Source organism: Ascaphus truei, chromosome 4 (assembly GCF_040206685.1).
Source record: "Ascaphus truei isolate aAscTru1 chromosome 4, aAscTru1.hap1, whole genome shotgun sequence".
Lineage (NCBI taxonomy): Eukaryota > Metazoa > Chordata > Amphibia > Anura > Ascaphidae > Ascaphus > Ascaphus truei.
Window position 1 is genome coordinate 223,499,197 of NC_134486.1, and position 21,037 is coordinate 223,520,233.

The 21,037-nt window shown below is 40.8% G+C and overlaps 1 protein-coding gene across 2 annotated transcripts in view; it reads left to right on the forward strand.

Annotated features, from left to right (window-relative positions):
• The first annotated feature begins 2,388 nt into the window (after nt 1-2,388).
• Nucleotides 2,389-21,037, forward strand: part of SMOC2 (SPARC related modular calcium binding 2) — a 438,788-nt gene continuing 420,139 nt past the window's right edge. For both annotated transcript variants that reach the window (XM_075596923.1, XM_075596922.1), the window contains exon 1: nt 2,389-3,114. In XM_075596923.1, the coding sequence (XP_075453038.1) occupies nt 3,028-3,114 (87 nt within the window). In that variant the 5' untranslated portion in view covers nt 2,389-3,027. The remainder of the gene's footprint in view (nt 3,115-21,037) is intronic.

The window sequence follows — 21,037 nt, forward strand, 5'->3', positions numbered from 1 at the left end:
ACCATTAGTGACAGCATCAGCATAATACCCCTTTCATAAATGATATTAATAATGCTATTTGGGCAAAAAATGATGGTCTCAGGCAATACTTGTATTGGCTTAAAGAGACTAACAAGTCGTAAGGGAATTGTTGAGGATCAGGTCATACCTTAAGAGACTACATGTACAATTGAATATATGATCATTTTGCTGGGGTCTCATCACTGCAGCAGTGTAGTACTGGCTCAGTTCAAAAGCATGGTATGAAGGAAGGGGTAAGGTACAGTATACAGTATAATCTAAAAGGTACAGTAACTATATACATAAGGATACTGTTAGAGTTCATGGCAGAAAAGTTAAAAAGGTGATTAATGGAATTTTTTTTTGTCTGCAGAGGGGTAGAAAGGACTGCTACAGGGATTGCTGATGATGAGCAAATTTATAATCTGTCATAATTTGAGTAGACAACTCAGATTTTCGTACATCTGCTTCAAGGATTTAATCCATGCATAGTGCAGCTGTAATTTTCCACCATCCAGAATTTGTGATTATCAAGTATCTTCAGTGTTTTATATAAAAAAAAATAAAGAACTTACTGTACCTGTGCAACTGCATCATTAACATACAGTATTACCCTGCCCTCATAATCATCATTGTACAGCTGTCATGACATCACATTTCAAAATATAGTACAATATTAATACAATCTAGTGATAACATCAGTACACCAGCATCAGTAATATTCACCCCACCATCACTGCCTGACTCTTACAGACTATGAGATTCAGATTTTTAAAAAAAACAGGTGTGTGAAGAGCTTTCTAAATGTATGGTAGACATAATGGTTAATTCGCTTTGGGAGGCATTTGCAAGGTGGGGAAAAGAAAGTACAGTAACCAATCCAGATATTACACATGACATTCCTTTCATATGCCAAAGAAATGTGACAGCCACAAGATAGCAATGGTGGCAATATACTTGAAAGAGATATCATTAACGGGAACATGATTGGGGTGATGCTGTGAATGCTGTCTTCTATGCTGTAATGATGATGAAAATGGGCACATAACTTCAGGGATTGCTATGTAACATTATGGAACTATTTGTACTCACAAACATAAAAAATATATCTCAAAAACAAAAGATGATGAACTTGTCATGCAGATTTTTTTTACACTGACAATAGAAGTGACAGATGTACCTCTCAAGTTAGAGAAAGTAATTGAGTTTAGACTTTTACTCATAGGTATAGAGATTTTAGCATATTGTATTGGATACAAACTAGTGGCAGCACTGTTTTGTCAGTATGTTAAATCTGACAGTCACACGTTTCCTAAATTATCATAATGTTTAAAATGCGGCCCAAAAACTCTGACTTTTTAAAAATAATTATAATAAGCAGCTGAAGATGGCAGTTACAAGCGTTTTTTTGTTTTGTTTTTTTACACAAGCATGCATGAAAGGCACTCTCTTCTACTTAGGAAAACCTCTTTTCTACAACTATGTACAACACTCCAATTAATTCATGACCAAGATCCAGTGCCAACTATGAACCACCACTTACTAGTTTAATATCATCACCCTATATACTCATTCTCTCTGAAAATTAGACATACTGTATAGTTTCGCATGCAAATGTGTAAAATATGCTGAATGTATGTATATATGTATATATACGTATGTATATGTATGCATATTTATACATACATACAATAGAGCACAATTTGATTACTTCCTACAAGAAGTATCCAAAGTTAAACCAACAATGTGCTGCCTTATATGGTGTGACAGTTGCGAAAGTTGGTGTTAAAAAAAAATCCAAAAAGTAAATAATGTACTGGCTCCAGTTCGCACATGTCAAGGTACAAGTGGAAGAGGCACGACTTTATAAAATGTGTTATATTTCTAAAATACAACTGCTTATGTTTCACATTTATTGGTTTATATGGTTGAATATGCACTAGTATAGGTAAAGCAAATGCAGTGCATACAAGTAATCTTGCTCCTTAATATTGTGCTTATGTAGCAATAACATTATTATTTCTATCAATTTTTGTCCTTTGCGAGATTATACAAGGCTTAAACCCAGTGCCAAACATTACATTTTAGTACTTGTTTATTATTTTAAAAGGTACAATAATATGCATTTAAGGTTTTTATTTATTTATATTATTATTATTTTTATTTATTTTTTAATCGGTATTCTGCAGCTACCACTTTTTTGGGAAAGGTCAACAATATTCGATAAAAATAAGATTTTATATATTTTTTACAAGTTTTAAACAATCTGGAAACTAGTGGGTTTTTTTCTTAGAATTAAGTGTAAGGGGGTTAATCAATCAACACAGGATCAGCAGGTCTGGGAGGAGAAACTCTGGAGGCTGGACTCAGTCAAAAAGATCCTGGAACAAGAGAGAGGAGAGAGTGAGGAGGTTTTCTCATCATCTGGTCAGTTGTTAAGTGACTTCCAGAGTTCCAGCTACACCTCACTTGTGAAGGAAAGACACACTGAGCTTATTGCCTGCAGTCAGGGAGGCTTTAGGCAGTTTTTCCTTTAATTCTCTTTGGCAAGAAACAATCATCAGATGACAGATCTCCTAAAGGAAGGGGAATAAAAACCAACAACATTAGAAAGAGATAGCCAGCATCAGATAAGAGAGCAGCCAGAATAGAGGGAGGGACTGGAGACAGAGGCAGAGTGAGATCTGAAAGTCCCAGTTTACGCTTCAGAACAGTACATCTGTCAGATCAGCAAGTGTGAGACTTTCAAGGAAAACAATAAAGGAAATAGGAATGTATTAAGAAAGTAAACTGACACTGCTTTATTTCAAGAAGCTGAACAGACTCTTCTGAAAAGTGACAGCAGGGAAGGGTTTGTTGGAGACAAGGCAACAGCCCGCACACGATACCAGCTGGTGACTGTCTGAGACCGCAGAGCACAGAAACATCTACCAAGAAGGGGGGAAAGAACTAAAAGGGTTGAAGCAAGTACTGATCTTAATCCTTAAGGAAATCCCTAAAATTGCTAGTGTATAGCTCCAGATCAGGATGCTGCATTGTGCTAAGCTCAACTTTCTTCTGCTGATCCTCTTTTGGGGGCCGGTTATCCATGCACAGAAGTTCTCAGCTCTAACGGTAAGACGGAATTTTATTTTGTAATTTAGATATATAGTAATTGTCTATGTTTTTTTTTTTTTTGCATTGATTATATCACATGGTAGGGAGCTCTGCAGCCTCCAGCTAAAATCGGCCCTCCCCCCCACATCTTTTGTAAAGCTGATCCATTCTACACTCCTCGGATTTCAGTTATAGGGATTTTACCAGTCCCAATGATTTTGTATGAACCTGTTAAGGTGCTGAGGAATCAGTACAGAAACCTGTCTAAACATACCTGTTTATCAAACACCTATGGACTTCTTAGTGCCAGCTTAATAATCTACTGTATGCATCAAGATCCTCAACAGTGCAGCATAAAGTACAGTTGCTTTTTATTTTATTCCTTGTGCCAAATGTGTGCTTTATACCATGAAACACATTCTTGTTTTTTTTTTACACTGAAAAGTGAGGTACATTGCGAATGATATGCTTTCAATTATAATAGATGCTTCCTCTTGCTGCCAGCCCTCTCATATTACTTTGTAAGGTGAGACAAAATAGATGCAAAGTAGCTTCATATGATAACTCTCAGAAACACGCAATAAAAATGCCTCTGGGAGTTAATTAAAAGCAACACTGCAAATCCACACCTACTGTATACTTCAATTCATACATTGGGTGGATTAAGCCAATATGAGTTGCATACATTTTCTTGATCCTTGTCTCGTGTTTTACTCTTACTAAAAGTATAGAGATGTACAGTATTCTTTGTTTAAAGTGGGCCATCAATATTCCCATACTAATTCAACAGTACATTTTGGATCTGTTGTGTCAAGTGGTAGAATACACTATTAATTATTCAGGATTCTATTGCCAATATCCTCAGATTGTGAGATGTACAGTATAAGCAACAATTTATATAACAGAATATCCTGTCAGTAGCTAATTATTAAATATAATGATGTATTTACGTTTTGACAGTAATTTCAACTGCTCTATTACATGTCCACACTGAAGCAGAAAACTTCTGTTAACTTCTGTTCAGTTTCTTAATGATTGAAATGTTTTCCATTGCATTGGGGACCCTGGGTTCAAGCACATCAGCTAATTATGTTTACCCATTTGACTATAGGTGGCTTAACAATTACTTTACAAAGAACAGGGCAAAAATAACTTAACATAATTTCCCTGTACTTATGAGGACTGGCAACCTGTCTTATTACCAAAATACATTAGATAGTTAGATTATCATAACTCTCCCAAACATTTTGTTCACCATTAAAATGTTACCTTTTTCAAATTGTGTATAAATAGAACAATAACTGCCTGCAAGCAATGTAATATGCTTAGTTATGTAACAGAATAGGAAGTTTATACATATAAACGTATTTACATACTGAACATATATACATACACAATTTGGTTTATATACTGTAAATAGCCCTTTGCACATGATATTGCCACATTTTTAAGCACTGTGAGAAGGAATTGAAGAATGTTCAGAGATGTTCAACTGCACTGTATTGTCTAAATAAAAGCAATAAGAACCTGAGGTGTAGAAGCTAGTGTATAAATTACTCAAATGACCGTTTTAAGCACTGATGTCCATTTTATTAGAATTTATAAGACACTCAGGTGGTGGGATGTTTTACATTGTGTTAATGCTGGCGTGTTATTTAACGGTTGTGCTATTGAAAGCAATGTTAAGGAGATAATACACATGTTATTTAACGCATTAACTTGTGTTAACTCGCATTAACGGGGATAATAATGTCTGCTACAGCTGTATGAAAGTTTAACATATTTTGTTTTGCACTAGGGCAAACATCACAGCCCTTGTTATAATAAGCCTCTTGCCTCTAAGTTAACTACAGTATGTTTTGAGATACCTCCAGTATAATATTGATTTGTAAGAATATCTTTCTTTAATCATATGCTTGTGTTTCTTATTTGTCTTTTGTATGATTTAATTTTAATATCATGTTTCAAAATGTAAAACTATAATAAACTACACAAAATGTGCTTCATGGAGTAAAAGTTCACTAACTACCTCAGTGTTACATTTTGCTAAACACATCGGTTTGTTACTGGCAATGTGGAATTTCAATATTTTCCTTTGTACGTGCTAAATGCTGCACAATCTGAATAGCTTTAAAAAGCCTGTTAAGGACATTCCAAATGGTCACTTTACTGAAAAAAATGAAATGGCACAACGTGGTGAGGGTTTAGTCACTGCATTAAGATTCCATGGTTAGCTGTATCTATTTCACCAGTCAACAACTGAGGTTTACAGCTAATAACTCATCTTTACTTTTGTTTTGTTTTGGTCTTGCAGTATTTGCAAAACCATAATTGATACAATATGTATACATACAAGTTCAAGTGCACTTTTAAACAAATGGTTGTCGGAATTTAACAGGAGCTAGATAGATAACCAGTGTACAAATGCCTTATACAGTATGAGACAATATAATAATGGTGCATTCCATTTCTTAGACTAAAGGATCACACACATTGAAGCTAATTGTACATTTCTATAATCTGCAGCAAAAAAAAAAAAAAATCTTGTTTAAACAATAAATCCTCTATGGTTTTTTTCAGAGGTAGGGAAAGAGAAAAGGTAGAGGTCTCTTTGTTCATACCTGACATTCTTCTGAAGGGGTGTGGTGTTCCTGTTTTGCTTCTTTGGCAGCTATCTCTAGGTGAGATACATGCGGTTAATTAAAAACTCAGTTTGTGAAAATATCTAAAGCCAGTGCATTTATTAGTTTACCACAAATGCCACAGAATTGCTTTTACCCGCATTAGAGTGTCCTCTAAGGAGAAGACAGCTTGAGTCCTCTCACTGTAGTGCTTTCATTGTTACATTGGTCTGTAAGACATTGCTATATCCCTCCTATGAGTGAGAGGTTCATAAAGGCCAGTATAATTGTGCCTGGAATCAAATTACAAGGAAATATTAAAAATGTGACCGAACAGCAAAGAGAGTTAAACAGTTAGATTGTAAGCTCTTTGGGTCAGGGTCTATGTTTGCCTTATGTTGTAATTTACCTGTTGAATTTTGCACCTCAATGTTTGTCATTTATTTACCTTGTATTGTCATTTTGTAAAGTGCAGCGTAAATTGTTGTCGTTGTATAAATACAATTATACATACAGTGCATTGAATAAAATAAATATATATTGTTTAATTTCAATATACTTATATCATGTATTTTACACAGAGTTTTGTAAGATTCTAGTCCGTGTGATGGTGTCCTCACGCGTGCAGCAAAAACAAATTGCAGAATCCCTACGAGACCGCCCATAGTGCGCGCACATGGAGGAGCTTGATGGCGTGACCACATTTTTAAAAGACAATGGGGGCTATGCACTAAGCTCAATGGGTTTGCGTTCTGATGTTCAATAAAAGCACGTCCGTTAAAAAGTGAGGCCGGGAACGCGATTCACTAAGGCCTTGAGCCCATTTTTTAACGTACGTGCTCACGACACCCACAGCGTTCTTAAACTTCACGTATGCTAGCTGATAGAAAAAAAAAGCCGCATGTAACATTTGCATGGAGATTTGCCATCTCCATGCAAGGCTGTTACAGGCGATCGCACACTAAATAAATACATTTGAATAATAGTGTTCATGAGCAGGGGGTCTCCGGAGCTGAACAGCATTGGTTTCAGGTCCGAGGACCCCCTACTTCAGGAGATACAGGCCCCATTATGGGGTGCAAGGCAAATGAAGCACAGCTATTCTGATTGGCTGGCATCATTCCCTTTAAGTGACGTCATGTAAAAAAAAAAAATTAAAGTCGGAACATGGTTTGAACAGCCAATCAGGTGGCTGTTAACCATTTTGAGGCTAAATGTGACGTCACATGCCCTATTTAAGGCCGTGACGCCTCATTTGAGCCCAAGAAGACGACGAGACAACATCGGTTGGGATTTACCATGGGGTTTTTTTGGATTGACAGATGAAGATAGAAGATAAAGAAGATCAAGAAATGGTGACAGATGAAGATAGAAGAAGGTGATTAAAGAAAGAAAAAAGAAGATTTGGGTACCTGATCCGGATCTTCATGGCGGATGGCATCGGATGCTGTTGGAGGCCTTCAAGGTACGTGAGCTTCCTGTTACCCCGGGAGTCGCAGGGCCACCGCTTCTAATGGCAAGTAATATATTGAATGTTTGGAAATGTCTCTTTTTACAGGTTTCTTCATTGGATGTGTTTTTTGATTTTTTGGGGGAGGCACATTGACTGATAATATATTAATCTGTACCATTTTAGAGTACAGATGAATACATTATTATGACAATATTTGGGGGGCATTTGTGGCTTGGTGTTGCTGTTCGTTTTTTTAATTTCAATTTCTTATGTAGATGTGATTGTTTGTTTTTTTCCTGCTTAATGGTAATAAAATGTTTGCGATTGGTGTTTGTTTGTAGTTAATGTTGTATTATGTTAGCTAATGCGTTTTATGGTTATTTCAGATATTGTTTGAATTTATTTCTTTGTGTTTTAATGTTTACATTCATTAATGTTGTAGTAATTCATTGGTTTGATTGGTTAATGTTACTATTCATTTTGAGTTGGTTTAGGAATTAATTGGTTTCATTGGTTAATGGTTTAATTAATTCATTGTTGATGTTGTTACTGCTTGTATTCATTGGATTAGCTGGCTACTGTTTTTATTTACTTTATTTAGGTATGCTAATGCAGTGTTTAATAATGGGCAAATAATCAATTATCCATATCTGGATAATAGTCATTTTGCACATTATTGTACTGTAATTACGCCTCCACACTGGACATGATTAAGCACTACTAGCAAAACGTGCACGTCGGCAGAACTCTTCATTTAGGTTCAGGCACTGAGCCCTCTGATACAGACGCTGCTATTCAGGCTTAATGACAGAGCAGGCAGCGCTGAGACTCAGCTCCTGCACAGTTTACACTCCTGTATTATCCGATGGTCTAAGGGAGCCTCCTTTCTAGGGATTATATATATCTTTACTGACAAGCTATACAGCAGCTGTAGAGTATTCTTACCTGTCCTGTTGCTCACTACCATTTACTGTTACAGCAGAGTAGCTCTAATCAGGGCTAGTAAGGTACAGCTCATGTTCTACACTTGGTGAGCAAAATTGTTACTACACCTTATATACCATTCTGGTGCCTTACATCACTACACTCTGCATAGTAACTCCCATTTACGGACTTCCAGGTATAGCAACCAGTATACACATGGTGCTCTATGTCAGAGATTATGTTTATTTTCATCTACTGATTAAGTCAGTCTACAATCTTATATGGATAAATAGCACACCCTCAGGTCTGGGGCAGACTATATAGCAACTGCCACCATTTGTCTATACGGTGTTCTATTAAGTCTATCACCTACTGCAGATAACAACAGGTTTTAGAAGTGCAGCACAATATATTATAACTATATCGTGCAATACCAGCTAGAGCTACAGGTCCTAACAATAAGACCTAGAGCTACAGTTGATGTATATCCTTGGGGCAGTATTTCACACTGTTCATTTAACCCTAAGGTAACATAGATGCATTATCGTATCAAGATTGAAATGACACTCTATTGCTAACCACAGGCTGTGCAATCAACCCACCATTAGCAGTGTAATTTCAATACTATTGCACCAATGCACTACAAGTATATAATTTGGCATTCCATATAAGAATAGTATTTATAATCCCTCATTCTAGCTTTCCCCCAGGCTTCCCTAACAGAGGTGGCTGGGGGCTAGTGTACTCAAGCAACACTTCAATAATGACTACCTACCTAGGGACTATCATATCTCTTAGGTAACTAAGCGTAGTGATACAGAGTATCTAATAAAGTTTAGTTTTAAATTGACACCATCATCTCAACACAGTGTATGAGTGCTCTACTGGGGTTCTTTTCTCCATTGTCTAACATTATTGTACTGTATGTGTTAGGGGGTGTATTTAGTTAGACATAATGTTTAGTATTTTTGTAGGCACAACAATGGTACCGCTGGCCCGCGGGTACCCCGGGACTCCCGCGGGGACCGGGGATGGCCGTGGGGTCAGCTGGGGACACTCGTTCGACCCCCGGCCTCCCTCGGGGACCCCCACGGGGTCAGCCAGGGACACTCGCCGGCCTGTTGTATGGGTGTTGCGCATGCAAAAATGTAAAGCAAGAAATTTTTCAAAGTCCAGCTTTTTTTGCGTCTACCTTGAACTGACGTGTTCTGTTGAACGCAACTTTCGCGTACGCTAAGGTTACGTAGCTTAGTGCATCCCGCTTAAGGGCAGAATTTAACGCAAACAGGGTAACGAACGAGCAAAGTTGGACTTAGAAAAATGTCCTGAAAAAAGTCAGTTTTAGATGCTTATTGCATCGTGTTCAGCGTAACATCACATTCTAAGAGCACTTTGCGCTCTAAAAACGACTTAGCGGAGCTTAGTGCATGACCCCCAATATTTTTTGTTTTTTCAAGCGATGGCTGTGTCACGGCCGCTTCACATGAGCTGTCCTTGGGCTGAACCAGTCCATGACGCGTCCACCACACCTCCCCATCACTTCCAGCTGAATTCATACATTGCTTGGGCAAGAGGCGCCCGCGATGCGATGAGCACATGTGCATGTGTGCCAGCGCGGACAATAATCCTAGCCTAAATCGGTAAAACAGGACTGGGTAAATGCTGTCAGCTCAGAATATATAGTCATATTAGGGAATCTAGTGTATGCTAAATACTCAAAGAAGAAGTAATTCTTTTAGAAACTGTCACATTGTACTTTAAAACAATACTCAGAATAATATCACACATTTCCAGACCTGTAAAGAGAATGTAAAATATTGTCTCATTCTGTAAATTACAGCATCTGTCCTCTACAGTTTGACCTATGTGCCTATTTCTAGGTCCCAATAGAGCAAGTTTAAAAAGAAAAAGAAAGCACTAACACTATAATTAATTGGTATAAATATAACCAGTATAAATACAAAAAAACCCTTTGTATTACAGATAGATGTGAATGTGTTGTGCGATAAAATAAAGTACAAATTCAAAAACCTCCAAATGTGGATAGTCCTGGATAAATGGATTTTGCCGAAGTCCTAAGAGGAGGGATTTCCACATCCCTCCCAAAAGTAACTGTAACAGAGAGAAAGGCGGACGTCTGTAAGCACGTGGACTAAACAAATTACATAAAAGAGAGGAAACATATGGTGTAAGCACAGTTGGGTGCAGGAGTTAATCATAACATAAGTAGGGTACACTTAACTTTGGCTGTAGTTGCTTCTTCTATGATGAAGATAGTTAGTGAACACTATACTTCATTTCACAGCCTTTCAAGGTGTATAATTATCTGCTGCATCTTATTAGGAAGATATAAGAAGATACATGGCATAATAACATTTATTGAAATTTAAAAAATTAAATGCGACTTTACACTCACAAACTGTTCTTTAAAATCAGGCAGTTGAATATTTTGCTTTCCAGCACACTGGTATCAGTTTGTCCTATCTTTATATTGACGCTTGGATCCTCCGAATGCAATGCGTGGGATTTCTTGCAGTCCTTGGGGTGAATCAGGCTCACGCCTACGGGTTTGTACGCTCCCTGTGGCTCCTGGTCTTCATCTCAATACAGCAGGTTTTTGCAGAGGTGCCCTCCTGTTACCACGTATCTCCGGAGCAATCTGTCCAGCTGTGTTGGTGTAGAGCCGGCAATTCCGAATGAGGTGCCAAAGCTGAATGGCTATGGTGGCTCACAAGGTTGAGCCCAATAGAGCAAGTGTCTATTGTTTTGGTAGAAGGAGTGTGCACATCTGATTTAATTAAGTACAGCATTTATTTGCCATAATGGATCAACATTTTGGTGGTGATTACAGTACAAAAGTCAATTTATTATGGAAAATAAATACATTTTTGTCATTTAATTAAATCTAAATTGCCCACTCCTTCATCAGGCATGATGTATCAACAATAGTAGCAGTACTGCTGTGGGGTCTTGGGAGCACCGACATTCAAACTGCACGTATATTCTTTCTTAGGCCAGCCATGTGCAAACTTTTGAGCTGCGGCCCCCTTCCTGGGAGCCGCAACGATGGCTCGGCATCAAATGACGTTGCGGGTCATGTGATGTCACGTCCCGTGACCCCACTGCGTCATTTGATGCACGTTGCCATGGCGATGCGTCACTGAAGACCCAGCTGGCAGCAGATAAGGGAGTTACAGAGGCCTCACGCCTCCCCCGGCATTTAATTAAATGCCGCGGGGAAGAGCGCAGGGCCTCTGTAACCACCGCGCCCCCCCCTTATTTTATGCTACGATTCTGTCTTAAGACCGCTGTCTTAGGCTACGATTATACTAGCTCCGACTGGACGGCAGCGCAATTTGGTGACGTCATCGCTGCAATCCAGCAAAGCGGCAAGTGAACTGAAGTCAGGAGAGACAGGAGGCGTGGCAGAGGCGTGGCCATGAGCGGTTCACCCTCTTTGGTTGAACCGTTCATGTGATGCGGCCATCGCCTGCTCAAAACAAAATCTCATGTCTGCTCTCCAGTCTGCCGCCCTGCAGTTCCAGGTGGTATGCGCAGCGCGCAGGGAAGGTTAGCTTTAATTGGGTTGCTGCAATTTGTTTTTGAGCTGCGTGCGATGCCGCGGACCAATTTTGGTATAATCACGGCCTTAGATTGCAGTGCTCCAAAGAATCTTTAGTGTTCTATCACTCAAATAAAACAGGGAATGCTGTGTATGGAGGCTACTTTATACAGATGTAGCAAGACTTACTGTTTTCAGCACCAGGGCAAGCCTTGGGACTGCCCTTGTGCCATAGGATTATCGCTGCAGTGGCTCCGATCCAGAAGCATGGACCCTCCACAGCATGACCACTGCAGTACTATGACAAATTGAAATCAGTTTTATTTATTTTGTTGTGCCACAGCTTTCCTATTTCTAGTGAAATAGAATGTGCTATATTTGTCATTGTGTAAAATAATGTATTAATGGTACTATTGACAAGGAAGTGGGTTAATGTATCTGATTACTCAAATTGTTAGCAGTAGGATTGAAATAAATTGGTTGTCACAGTTGCAGATGTTGTTCTGATATATAATGATACCATCACTGTCCTCTAGGTGCTGGAATAGGGCAGCTATGGGACCTTTCCAATGCACAGAGTTAATCTCCCTTGAAAAACCAGCAGCAGCTGCAACTAATTGAGCAGGCTGAACTCCTGATTGCTGATAGCGTTTTTAAAGTCAGGAAGTGACTATACAAAGAGAGACTGACTGTTGTCCAAGAGAGAAGGGAACAGAGAAGAATTCTCCCCCGCTGTGGAAGCTGGCACAGCCCCCTAGGCCAGCTGGACGGTGGTCGCAGAGCCTGCTGGGACTGCCTGGGTTGTTAATCCCAGGAAGAAGAAGGATAGAGACCGTGCAGAAGCGGGGATGTCCTTTCCTTAACATTGGATTTACAGAGGAAAAATTCTCTGAGCTCTCTTCGAGCTGAGCTCCCCTAGGAAGGAAGGATGCGAGACCGTGCTGAAACGGGGACGTCTGCTCCAAGCCCTGGACAAACAGATAAGCTAAAACCTTTATTGCTGTGTACAGAGACTTTATATGTTCAGTCATAATAGTACCTGTTTGAGGTGATAATCAGCTTAACCGTCCATCCGGGTAGTAAGGGTTAAAGCTTTATGTGTCGTTAGTCTCCTAAGAGGAGTAGGAGTTTATTTTATGATTTTGTTTTGATTTAAAGGGACATTGAAGAAAGAAAGCTGTATGGTGCTCAAACACAGATCATTAGCTTATGCAAGCCTGAATAGAATAAATCCTCACTGTGTAAGTCCTTGGAGTATCACTTAGATAAACAGACCTATAGTCACATAATGAACAACACCTAATTCCACCGTTAATGGAATAGCTGGATGGAGTTCCACTATGAGATTAGTAACAACTCCCACTGGCTAGTGTCTAGACATATATGCATCGATGTGGACAAATAAGAAGGTGTGCAAGAGTAATGTTACTCACATCTGTATGGTCTTCTGTGATGTTCCTCCTCAGGTGTGCACCTTGAAAAAGAGCGTACCGCTCGAAACGCGTTGGTGGGGGCCCGTGGGCTCGTTTTTGTACCTGATGCCTTGATTCATTAAATATTTTCTTTTTATGGGACACACTCTCTTGCAGTTTCTCTTTTTTCACTGTCTACAGTTGTGCTCCAACTTTCCTTCACCTGCCTTAAAGGGACATTGGGCCTGTTAGTATATTATTTATCCATCTAGAGAAAAACTAAGTTTCCTGCCTTAATCTGGGACTAAAAGATGCTACAACGTGGTGTGGGCCTCACAATTGGTGGAGTTTAATGTGAGCAGTCCAAAAGGCACTGAGCAGCGGAAACTCTGCGTTTGAAAATAAATGCGGGGATTTAAAATGGCCGCTCAACTGTAGTGTAAAAACAAATTCGGCATGTAAAGTCTGTCCCACTGTGTATGACCAGTGCTAACTGGATACACAGGGAAAGTGAAAAATGGAGACATTTTTGATCACGCTTCAGCGTAGAAAAACAGAAAGTACTGCTACCTTAAAGCAGAAGTTGCAACAATGGACAAAATCATAGATGGAGAATACTGCAATGTTACAGCAGAGCCAAGCAGAAAGTGTTGCTGCCCCAAAGCAGAGTTTGCAATAGATGGCAAAGACGCAAAATGAACTGTCAAAATCCCAGGATGAGAATTTACACTCACAAACTGAAACTACGGCGTTGTTAGTACAGCAGATAGCACTATCACTGCATCAGACTGTAAATGAAGAGCAACGAGGCAACACGAGGTGCACCTTTGCCTATACAAGGAGGACTCCTCTAGGGCCTTGCGAAACTGACAGTCACCATTTTCAGCAGAAGCTCCAGAAAATGTTTACTCCGGGTCTTCAGGAAGGTGTGGGTCAGAAAAGACCAGAGATGAGCTACAGCCCAGAGCATTTGGCGCACTCGTCACAGTAATGACGACCAGCCTTGGGATGAAAAGGCTACCGCTACCGCCAGATACAACCAGCCGAGCGGAATCAGAGAAAACAAGTACTGACTGGAAACTGTACTAAGAGATGTCCCAGAAAGATGTTCAAGATGTCATCACAGAGTTAGAAGTTTCTCAGCAAGAGGCTTGCGCCCTTAAAGCAGAGCTAGGTAAGGTAAAGAGAGAATTTACACAAGAAAATTTTGGAGTGCAGAAAGAAGGCTGCAAGAAGAACATGCTTCCTGGAGCAGAGCACACAAGCAACACCCCTACTGCACAGCCAGGTGCAATGTCAGCCCATGAGTCTGCAGGAGGCCAAGGAGAAACAGACGGACACCGAGGAAAAGCAGCGAGTTCTACAGGAAGCAAGTGTCCAGACTGCTAACCAAGTACAAGTGCTACCAGAATGGCTGATAACCAGTGTGTCCCCGCAGAGCAGTATGAGGAGCTGAAGGCCACGCTGCATGTCACCAGAGCATCACTGGAGGTGGAGCTTAGATGCCAGTTGACTCTGTATGAGAGGGAATGGGAGAAGGCCCAGAAACTGGAGCAAGAGATGGAGAAACAGAGAGGCGCCATGGGGTGCACTTGGGGTTATTGAGAATCCCGCCCAAGTTGAAGTACTGAAGTTAAATGGTGTGGAACCAAACACAGAACTTGTGGTAAATGACCGGTCTCTTGTCTCAAACGCTGAAGGTACACGGAAGGAGAAAGGTCCAAAAGCCATCACCACTAAAGCGGAGTTACTGTCTTCACAAGAGAAGGCCAAACAGTCACTAGTGAGTGAACGCAGTCAGCTGACAACGAGGTCAAGGCTCTTCTCCAGGGTAAGGAAGACTTTTAGCACAAAAGGAAGAAGACAGAGAGGCATCTTCAGGATTGCAGATCAAGGTCACAGAGCGGGATAGAGTCCGGGCTGAGCTGGCAGAGAGAGCCAACCGACTGCAGGATGATCAGGAATTTTCCCAAAAAGTATCATGCCAAAAGCTGAGCTTCAACACTAAAATCAAACACGTGAAAGACAAGAAGTTAGCGAAGTATCAGTGCAGGCCCAGAAGGCCTTGTACTTGCCCAAGGGAAAGACTCTTCAAATGGAATGCAAGAAAAAAGAAGAGATGGATGTCAACATCTCTGACAAAGAGGCTGGTGCACGGGAATAGTGCACGGGCTGCTTCACAGGACAATGTTTCGCTGGGGGGAGGGGTATGTGATACAATCACTGTCATCTAGGTGCTGGAATAGGGCAGCTATGAGACCTTTCCAACGCACAGAGAGTTAATCTCCCTTGAAAAGCCAGCAGCAGCTGCAAATTAATAGAGCTGAACTCCTGATTGCTGATAGAGTTTTTAAAGTCCGGAAGTGACTATACACAGAGAGACTGACAGTTGTCCCAGCGAGAAGGGGACAGAGAAGAGTTCTCCCCAGCTGTGGAAGCTGGCACAGCCCCCTAGGCCCGCTGGACGGTGGTCGCGGAGCCTGCTGGGATTGACTGGGTTGTTAATCCCAGGAAGAAAAAGGAAGGATGAGAGACCGTGCTGAAACGGGGATGTCCTTTCCTTAACATTGGACTTACAGAGGAGAGATTCTCTGAGCTCTCGTGGGGCTTAACTCCCCTAGGAAGGAAGGACACGAGACCGTGCTGAAGCGGGGACGTCTGCTCCAAATCCTGGACTAACAGATAAGCGAAACCCTTTATTGCTGTGTACAGAGACTTTATATGTTCAGTCATAATAGTACCTGTTTGGGGTGGTAATCATCTTAGCCGTCCATCCGGGTAGTAAGGGTTAAAGCTTTATGTGTCATTAGTCTCCAAAGAGGAGTAGGAGTTTATTTTATGAATTCGTTTTGACTTAAAGGGACCTTGGGCCTGTTGGTGTTTATTTACAGGGATAAATAATATACTATCTAGAGAAAAACTATATTTCCTGCCTTAATCTGGGACTAAAAAATGCTACACCGTGGTTTGGGCATCAAAATATATATATATATATATATATAATTATATATATATATATATATATATATATATATATATATATATATATATATATATATATATATATATATATATATAATCAAAAAATAAATACACTGGCGACACACATTATTCGAGCTCGGCTAGTCCCACGAATTCGGGTATACTCGGGTGTATTGAGGTTTGTGACTGTTTTCTGCCCGAGTGCATTGCGTTATTTTCCAGGCAGGGATTGAAGCATTTTATTCCCGCTGGCTGCAATACTGCACAGTATATATATATACTTAGGATTTAATAGGCTGCAATGCTTCGCGTGTCTACCAGATGGCATAAATTCATGAATTGTAATGCAGTATATATATATATATATATATATATATATATATACTGCATTACAATTCATGAATTTATGCCATCTGGTAGACACGCGAAGCATTGCAGCCTATTAAATCCTAATCATTATCATTTAACAGTTCAGCCACCCGTCAGCCAGGCATGAACCATGGCTGGGAAGGAAAACGCAACGGGGCTTGTCTGAGGTGAGGAGCGGCGCATTCCAGGTATCTGCCAGGTACATACTGGGTATTTGCTCGAATAAAGTGTGTCGCAGCAGTAGATGATACCGTTCTGTGGCTAACGAAATGCTTTTATTTGTGCGAGCTTTCGAGATACACTGATCTCTTCTTCCGGCGATGTTACAATGAATGAAGCAAGGATAACTTAAAAACAGTGTCTCTTGGAATGTTATCTGTGCTTGTCCTTCCCCCGGTGTGGATGTGTTTTATGGCTAGAGGTGTCAAAGGGTAACTGAAAGCAAGTGAAGAAAGAGTGTGTATATGTATCAGTGTGAATAAAAATGAATGGAGAACCCACAGTATAAACAGTGCTCTACACAAGGTGTGTGTGGAGTGAGAGGGATATAAATGGTGTGGGTGGGTGTGGAAATGTGAGAGTTTGTAGCACAACTAAAAGTGTGTGTGGATACTATGTGGTCCCTATTGGTGTATATGGATGGAAAAATAAGGAGTATTAGTATGTGTGAGAGACAGCTGTGTGTGCATACATATAGCACAGTATGTACAGACATGGCCTTTAGCGCTCATGGGAAGAGAGTTCGCTAGTGTCAGTAATGACTCATAAAGTTTCGATCTCTGTTTAGGCCACTGCTAAGTGTCCCGAACAGTTGCATAAATTTGTATTCATGCAACCGTCTCTCTTTCGGGGTTTTAAGATTACCTTTGAGTATGGCAACCCTCAGATCGTTCATCTTATGGCCAGAGTCAGAGAAATGTTCGCCAACAGGACTGTCTCTTGTTCCGCGTGTGATGCTGTGGCGATGCAGGTTCATTCTCTTGTTTAGCCCCTGTCCTGTCTCACCTATGTAGTAGCAGGCCCCTGGGCATTTCATGCACATGATGAGGTACACGACATTGCTGGAGGAACAGGTGAACCCTCCTCTGATTTTGTATTCCCGATTCTTGTGTGGTATTTGTATTGTGTCCGCTGTGTAGAGCATTGCGCAGGTTTTGCATCTTGGGTCCTGGCATGGTTTTGTCCCGCTTTCAGTTGTACTGCTGAATACTTTACTCCTCACCATAATATTCTTGAGATTATGGGGTTGTCTGTATGATAATAAGGGTGCTTCAGGGAAGACCTGTTGCAGTCTTGTATCTTCCTGGAGGATGGGTTGTAGTTTCCTGGTGATCTTGCGTAGGGCTCCTAGGTGTGGGTTATATGTGACCACCAAAGGAACCCTGTCGCTTGTCTCCTTCTGTTTGTATTCAAGGAGATCACTTCTTGGTATTCTGGTGGCTTTGTGAATTTGCTGGTCTACAATTCTGTGGTTATGTCCACGGTTTATAAAGTCTGATCTCAAGGCTTTAATCCGCTGGTCTCTGTCTACTGTGTCCGAGCATATCCGGTTGTATCGTATGGCTTGACTGTAGATGGTTGCATGTTTGGTGTGTGTCGGGTGGAAGCTGTTGTCCCTCAAATAGCTGGCTCTGTCTGTAGGTTTGCGGTATACAGAAGTCTGTAGTTGGTTGTTCTTTATAGTAATGGTGGTGTCTAGAAAATGTACTTCATCCGGGGAATGGGTGAGTTTGAGGTTGATGGTCGGGTGGAAAGTATTGTAGTTGTCATAGAACTGTAGGAGGTCCTGTTCGCCAGAGGTCCAAATCAGGAGGATGTCATCGATGTAGCGAAGGTATGTAAGGGGTTTCAAGTGACAGGTGGACAGAAAGTCACTTTCCAGTTTTGCGCAGAACAGATTGGCATACTGTGGCGCCATCCGAGTACCCATAGCGGTCCCGGTTGTCTGGAGGTATGTGTCATTTCCAAATGTGAAGTAGTTATGGGTCAGAATAAATTCAATGCATTTAGTCACTGTCTCTGTGAGTGGCTCCTGCGATCCCAGAAAGTATCTGCAGGCTAAAATCCCATCCTCGTGGGGGATGTTTGTATAAAGTGACTCTACATCCATAGTTGCTAGTAGTGTTCCTGTAGGGAGGGGGCCAATGGCATTCAGTTTGTTTAGCAGGTCGGTGGTATCCTGGATATAGCTGGGTGTGTTCCTGACAAGTGGTTTTAGGCATTCTAAAACCACTTGTCAGGAACACACCCAGCTATATCCAGGATACCACCGACCTGCTAAACAAACTGAATGCCATTGGCCCCCTCCCTACAGGAACACTACTAGCAACTATGGATGTAGAGTCACTTTATACAAACATCCCCCACGAGGATGGGATTTCAGCCTGCAGATACTTTCTGGGATCGCAGGAGCCACTCACAGAGACAGTGACTAAATGCATTGAATTTATTCTGACCCATAACTACTTCACATTTGGAAATGACACATACCTCCAGACAACCGGGACCGCTATGGGTACTCGGATGGCGCCACAGTATGCCAATCTGTTCTGCGCAAAACTGGAAAGTGACTTTCTGTCCACCTGTCACTTGAAACCCCTTACATACCTTCGCTACATCGATGACATCCTCCTGATTTGGACCTCTGGCGAACAGGACCTCCTACAGTTCTATGACAACTTCAATACTTTCCACCCGACCATCAACCTCAAACTCACCCATTCCCCGGATGAAGTACATTTTCTAGACACCACCATTACTATAAAGAACAACCAACTACAGACTTCTGTATACCGCAAACCTACAGACAGAGCCAGCTATTTGAGGGACAACAGCTTCCACCCGACACACACCAAACATGCAACCATCTACAGTCAAGCCATACGATACAACCGGATATGCTCCGACACAGCAGACAGAGGCCAGCGGATTAAAGCCTTGAGATCAGAATTTATAAACCGTGGATATAACCACAGAATTGTAGACCAGCAAATTCACAAAGCCACCAGAATACCAAGAAGTGATCTCCTTGAATACAAACAGAAGGAGACAAGCGACAGGGTTCCTTTGGTGGTCACATATAACCCACACCTAGGAGCCCTACGCAAGATCGCCAGGAAACTACAACCCATCCTCCAGGAAGATACAAGACTGCAACAGGTCTTCCCTGAAGCACCCTTATTATCATACAGACAACCCCATAATCTCAAGAATATTATGGTGAGGAGTAAAGTATTCAGCAGTACAACTGAAAGCGGGACAAAACCATGCCAGGACCCAAGATTCAAAACCTGCGCAATGCTCTATACAGCGGACACAATACAAATACCACACAAGAATCGGGAATACAAAATCAGAGGAGGGTTCACCTGTTCCTCCAGCAATGTCGTGTACCTCATCATGTGCATGAAATGCCCAGGGGGCTGCTACTACATAGGTGAGACAGGACAGGGGCTAAACAAGAGAATGAACCTGCATCGCCACAGCATCACACGCGGAACAAGAGACAGTCCTGTTGGCGAACATTTCTCTGACTCTGGCCATAAGATGAACGATCTGAGGGTTGCCATACTCAAAGGTAATCTTAAAACCCCGAAAGAGAGACGGTTGCATGAATACAAATTTATGCAACTGTTCGGGACACTTAGCAGTGGCCTAAACAGAGATCGAAACTTTATGAGTCATTACTGACACTAGCGAACTCTCTTCCCATGAGCGCTAAAGGCCATGTCTGTACATACTGTGCTATATGTATGCACACACAGCTGTCTCTCACACATACTAATACTCCTTATTTTTCCATCCATATACACCAATAGGGACCACATAGTATCCACACACACTTTTAGTTGTGCTACAAACTCTCACATTTCCACACCCACCCACACCATTTATATCCCTCTCACTCCACACACACCTTGTGTAGAGCACTGTTTATACTGTGGGTTCTCCATTCATTTTTATTCACACTGATACACATACACACTCTTTCTTCACTTGCTTTCAGTTACCCTTTGACACCTCTAGCCATAAAACACATCCACACTGGGGGAAGGACAAGCACAGATAACATTCCAAGAGACACTGTTTTTAAGTTATCCTTGCTTCATTCATTGTAACATCGCCGGAAGAAGAGATCAGTGTATCTCGAAAGCTCGCACAAATAAAAGCATTTCGTTAGCCACAGAACGGTATCATCTATTTATTTTTTGATTATTGAAGCTCGGCTAACACGGTACTGATACCTCTACATATATATATTATAATCAAAAGGGAATTGTATATATATATATATATATATATATATATATATATATATATATATATATATATATACAATTCCCTTTTGATTATAATGTAACAATGGTCATTCACTTAAACACAGTTGTTATACTCAAGGCAATCAACTGCAAATAAACACCTGCACTTTGTTGAATTATCACCATCACGCCTAACTGCTTTATTCCCCTCATCAATATGCTTTGTAAAGTCAGTGCCACATCATAATCAATTGCAATTTGTTATTAAGTAACTAGCATGTCTTGAGGAATTCTTTAATCAGTACACTTCAATTTTCTAGTCATAAGTAAAAGTTTATGATTGAAGTTGCCTATTGAAG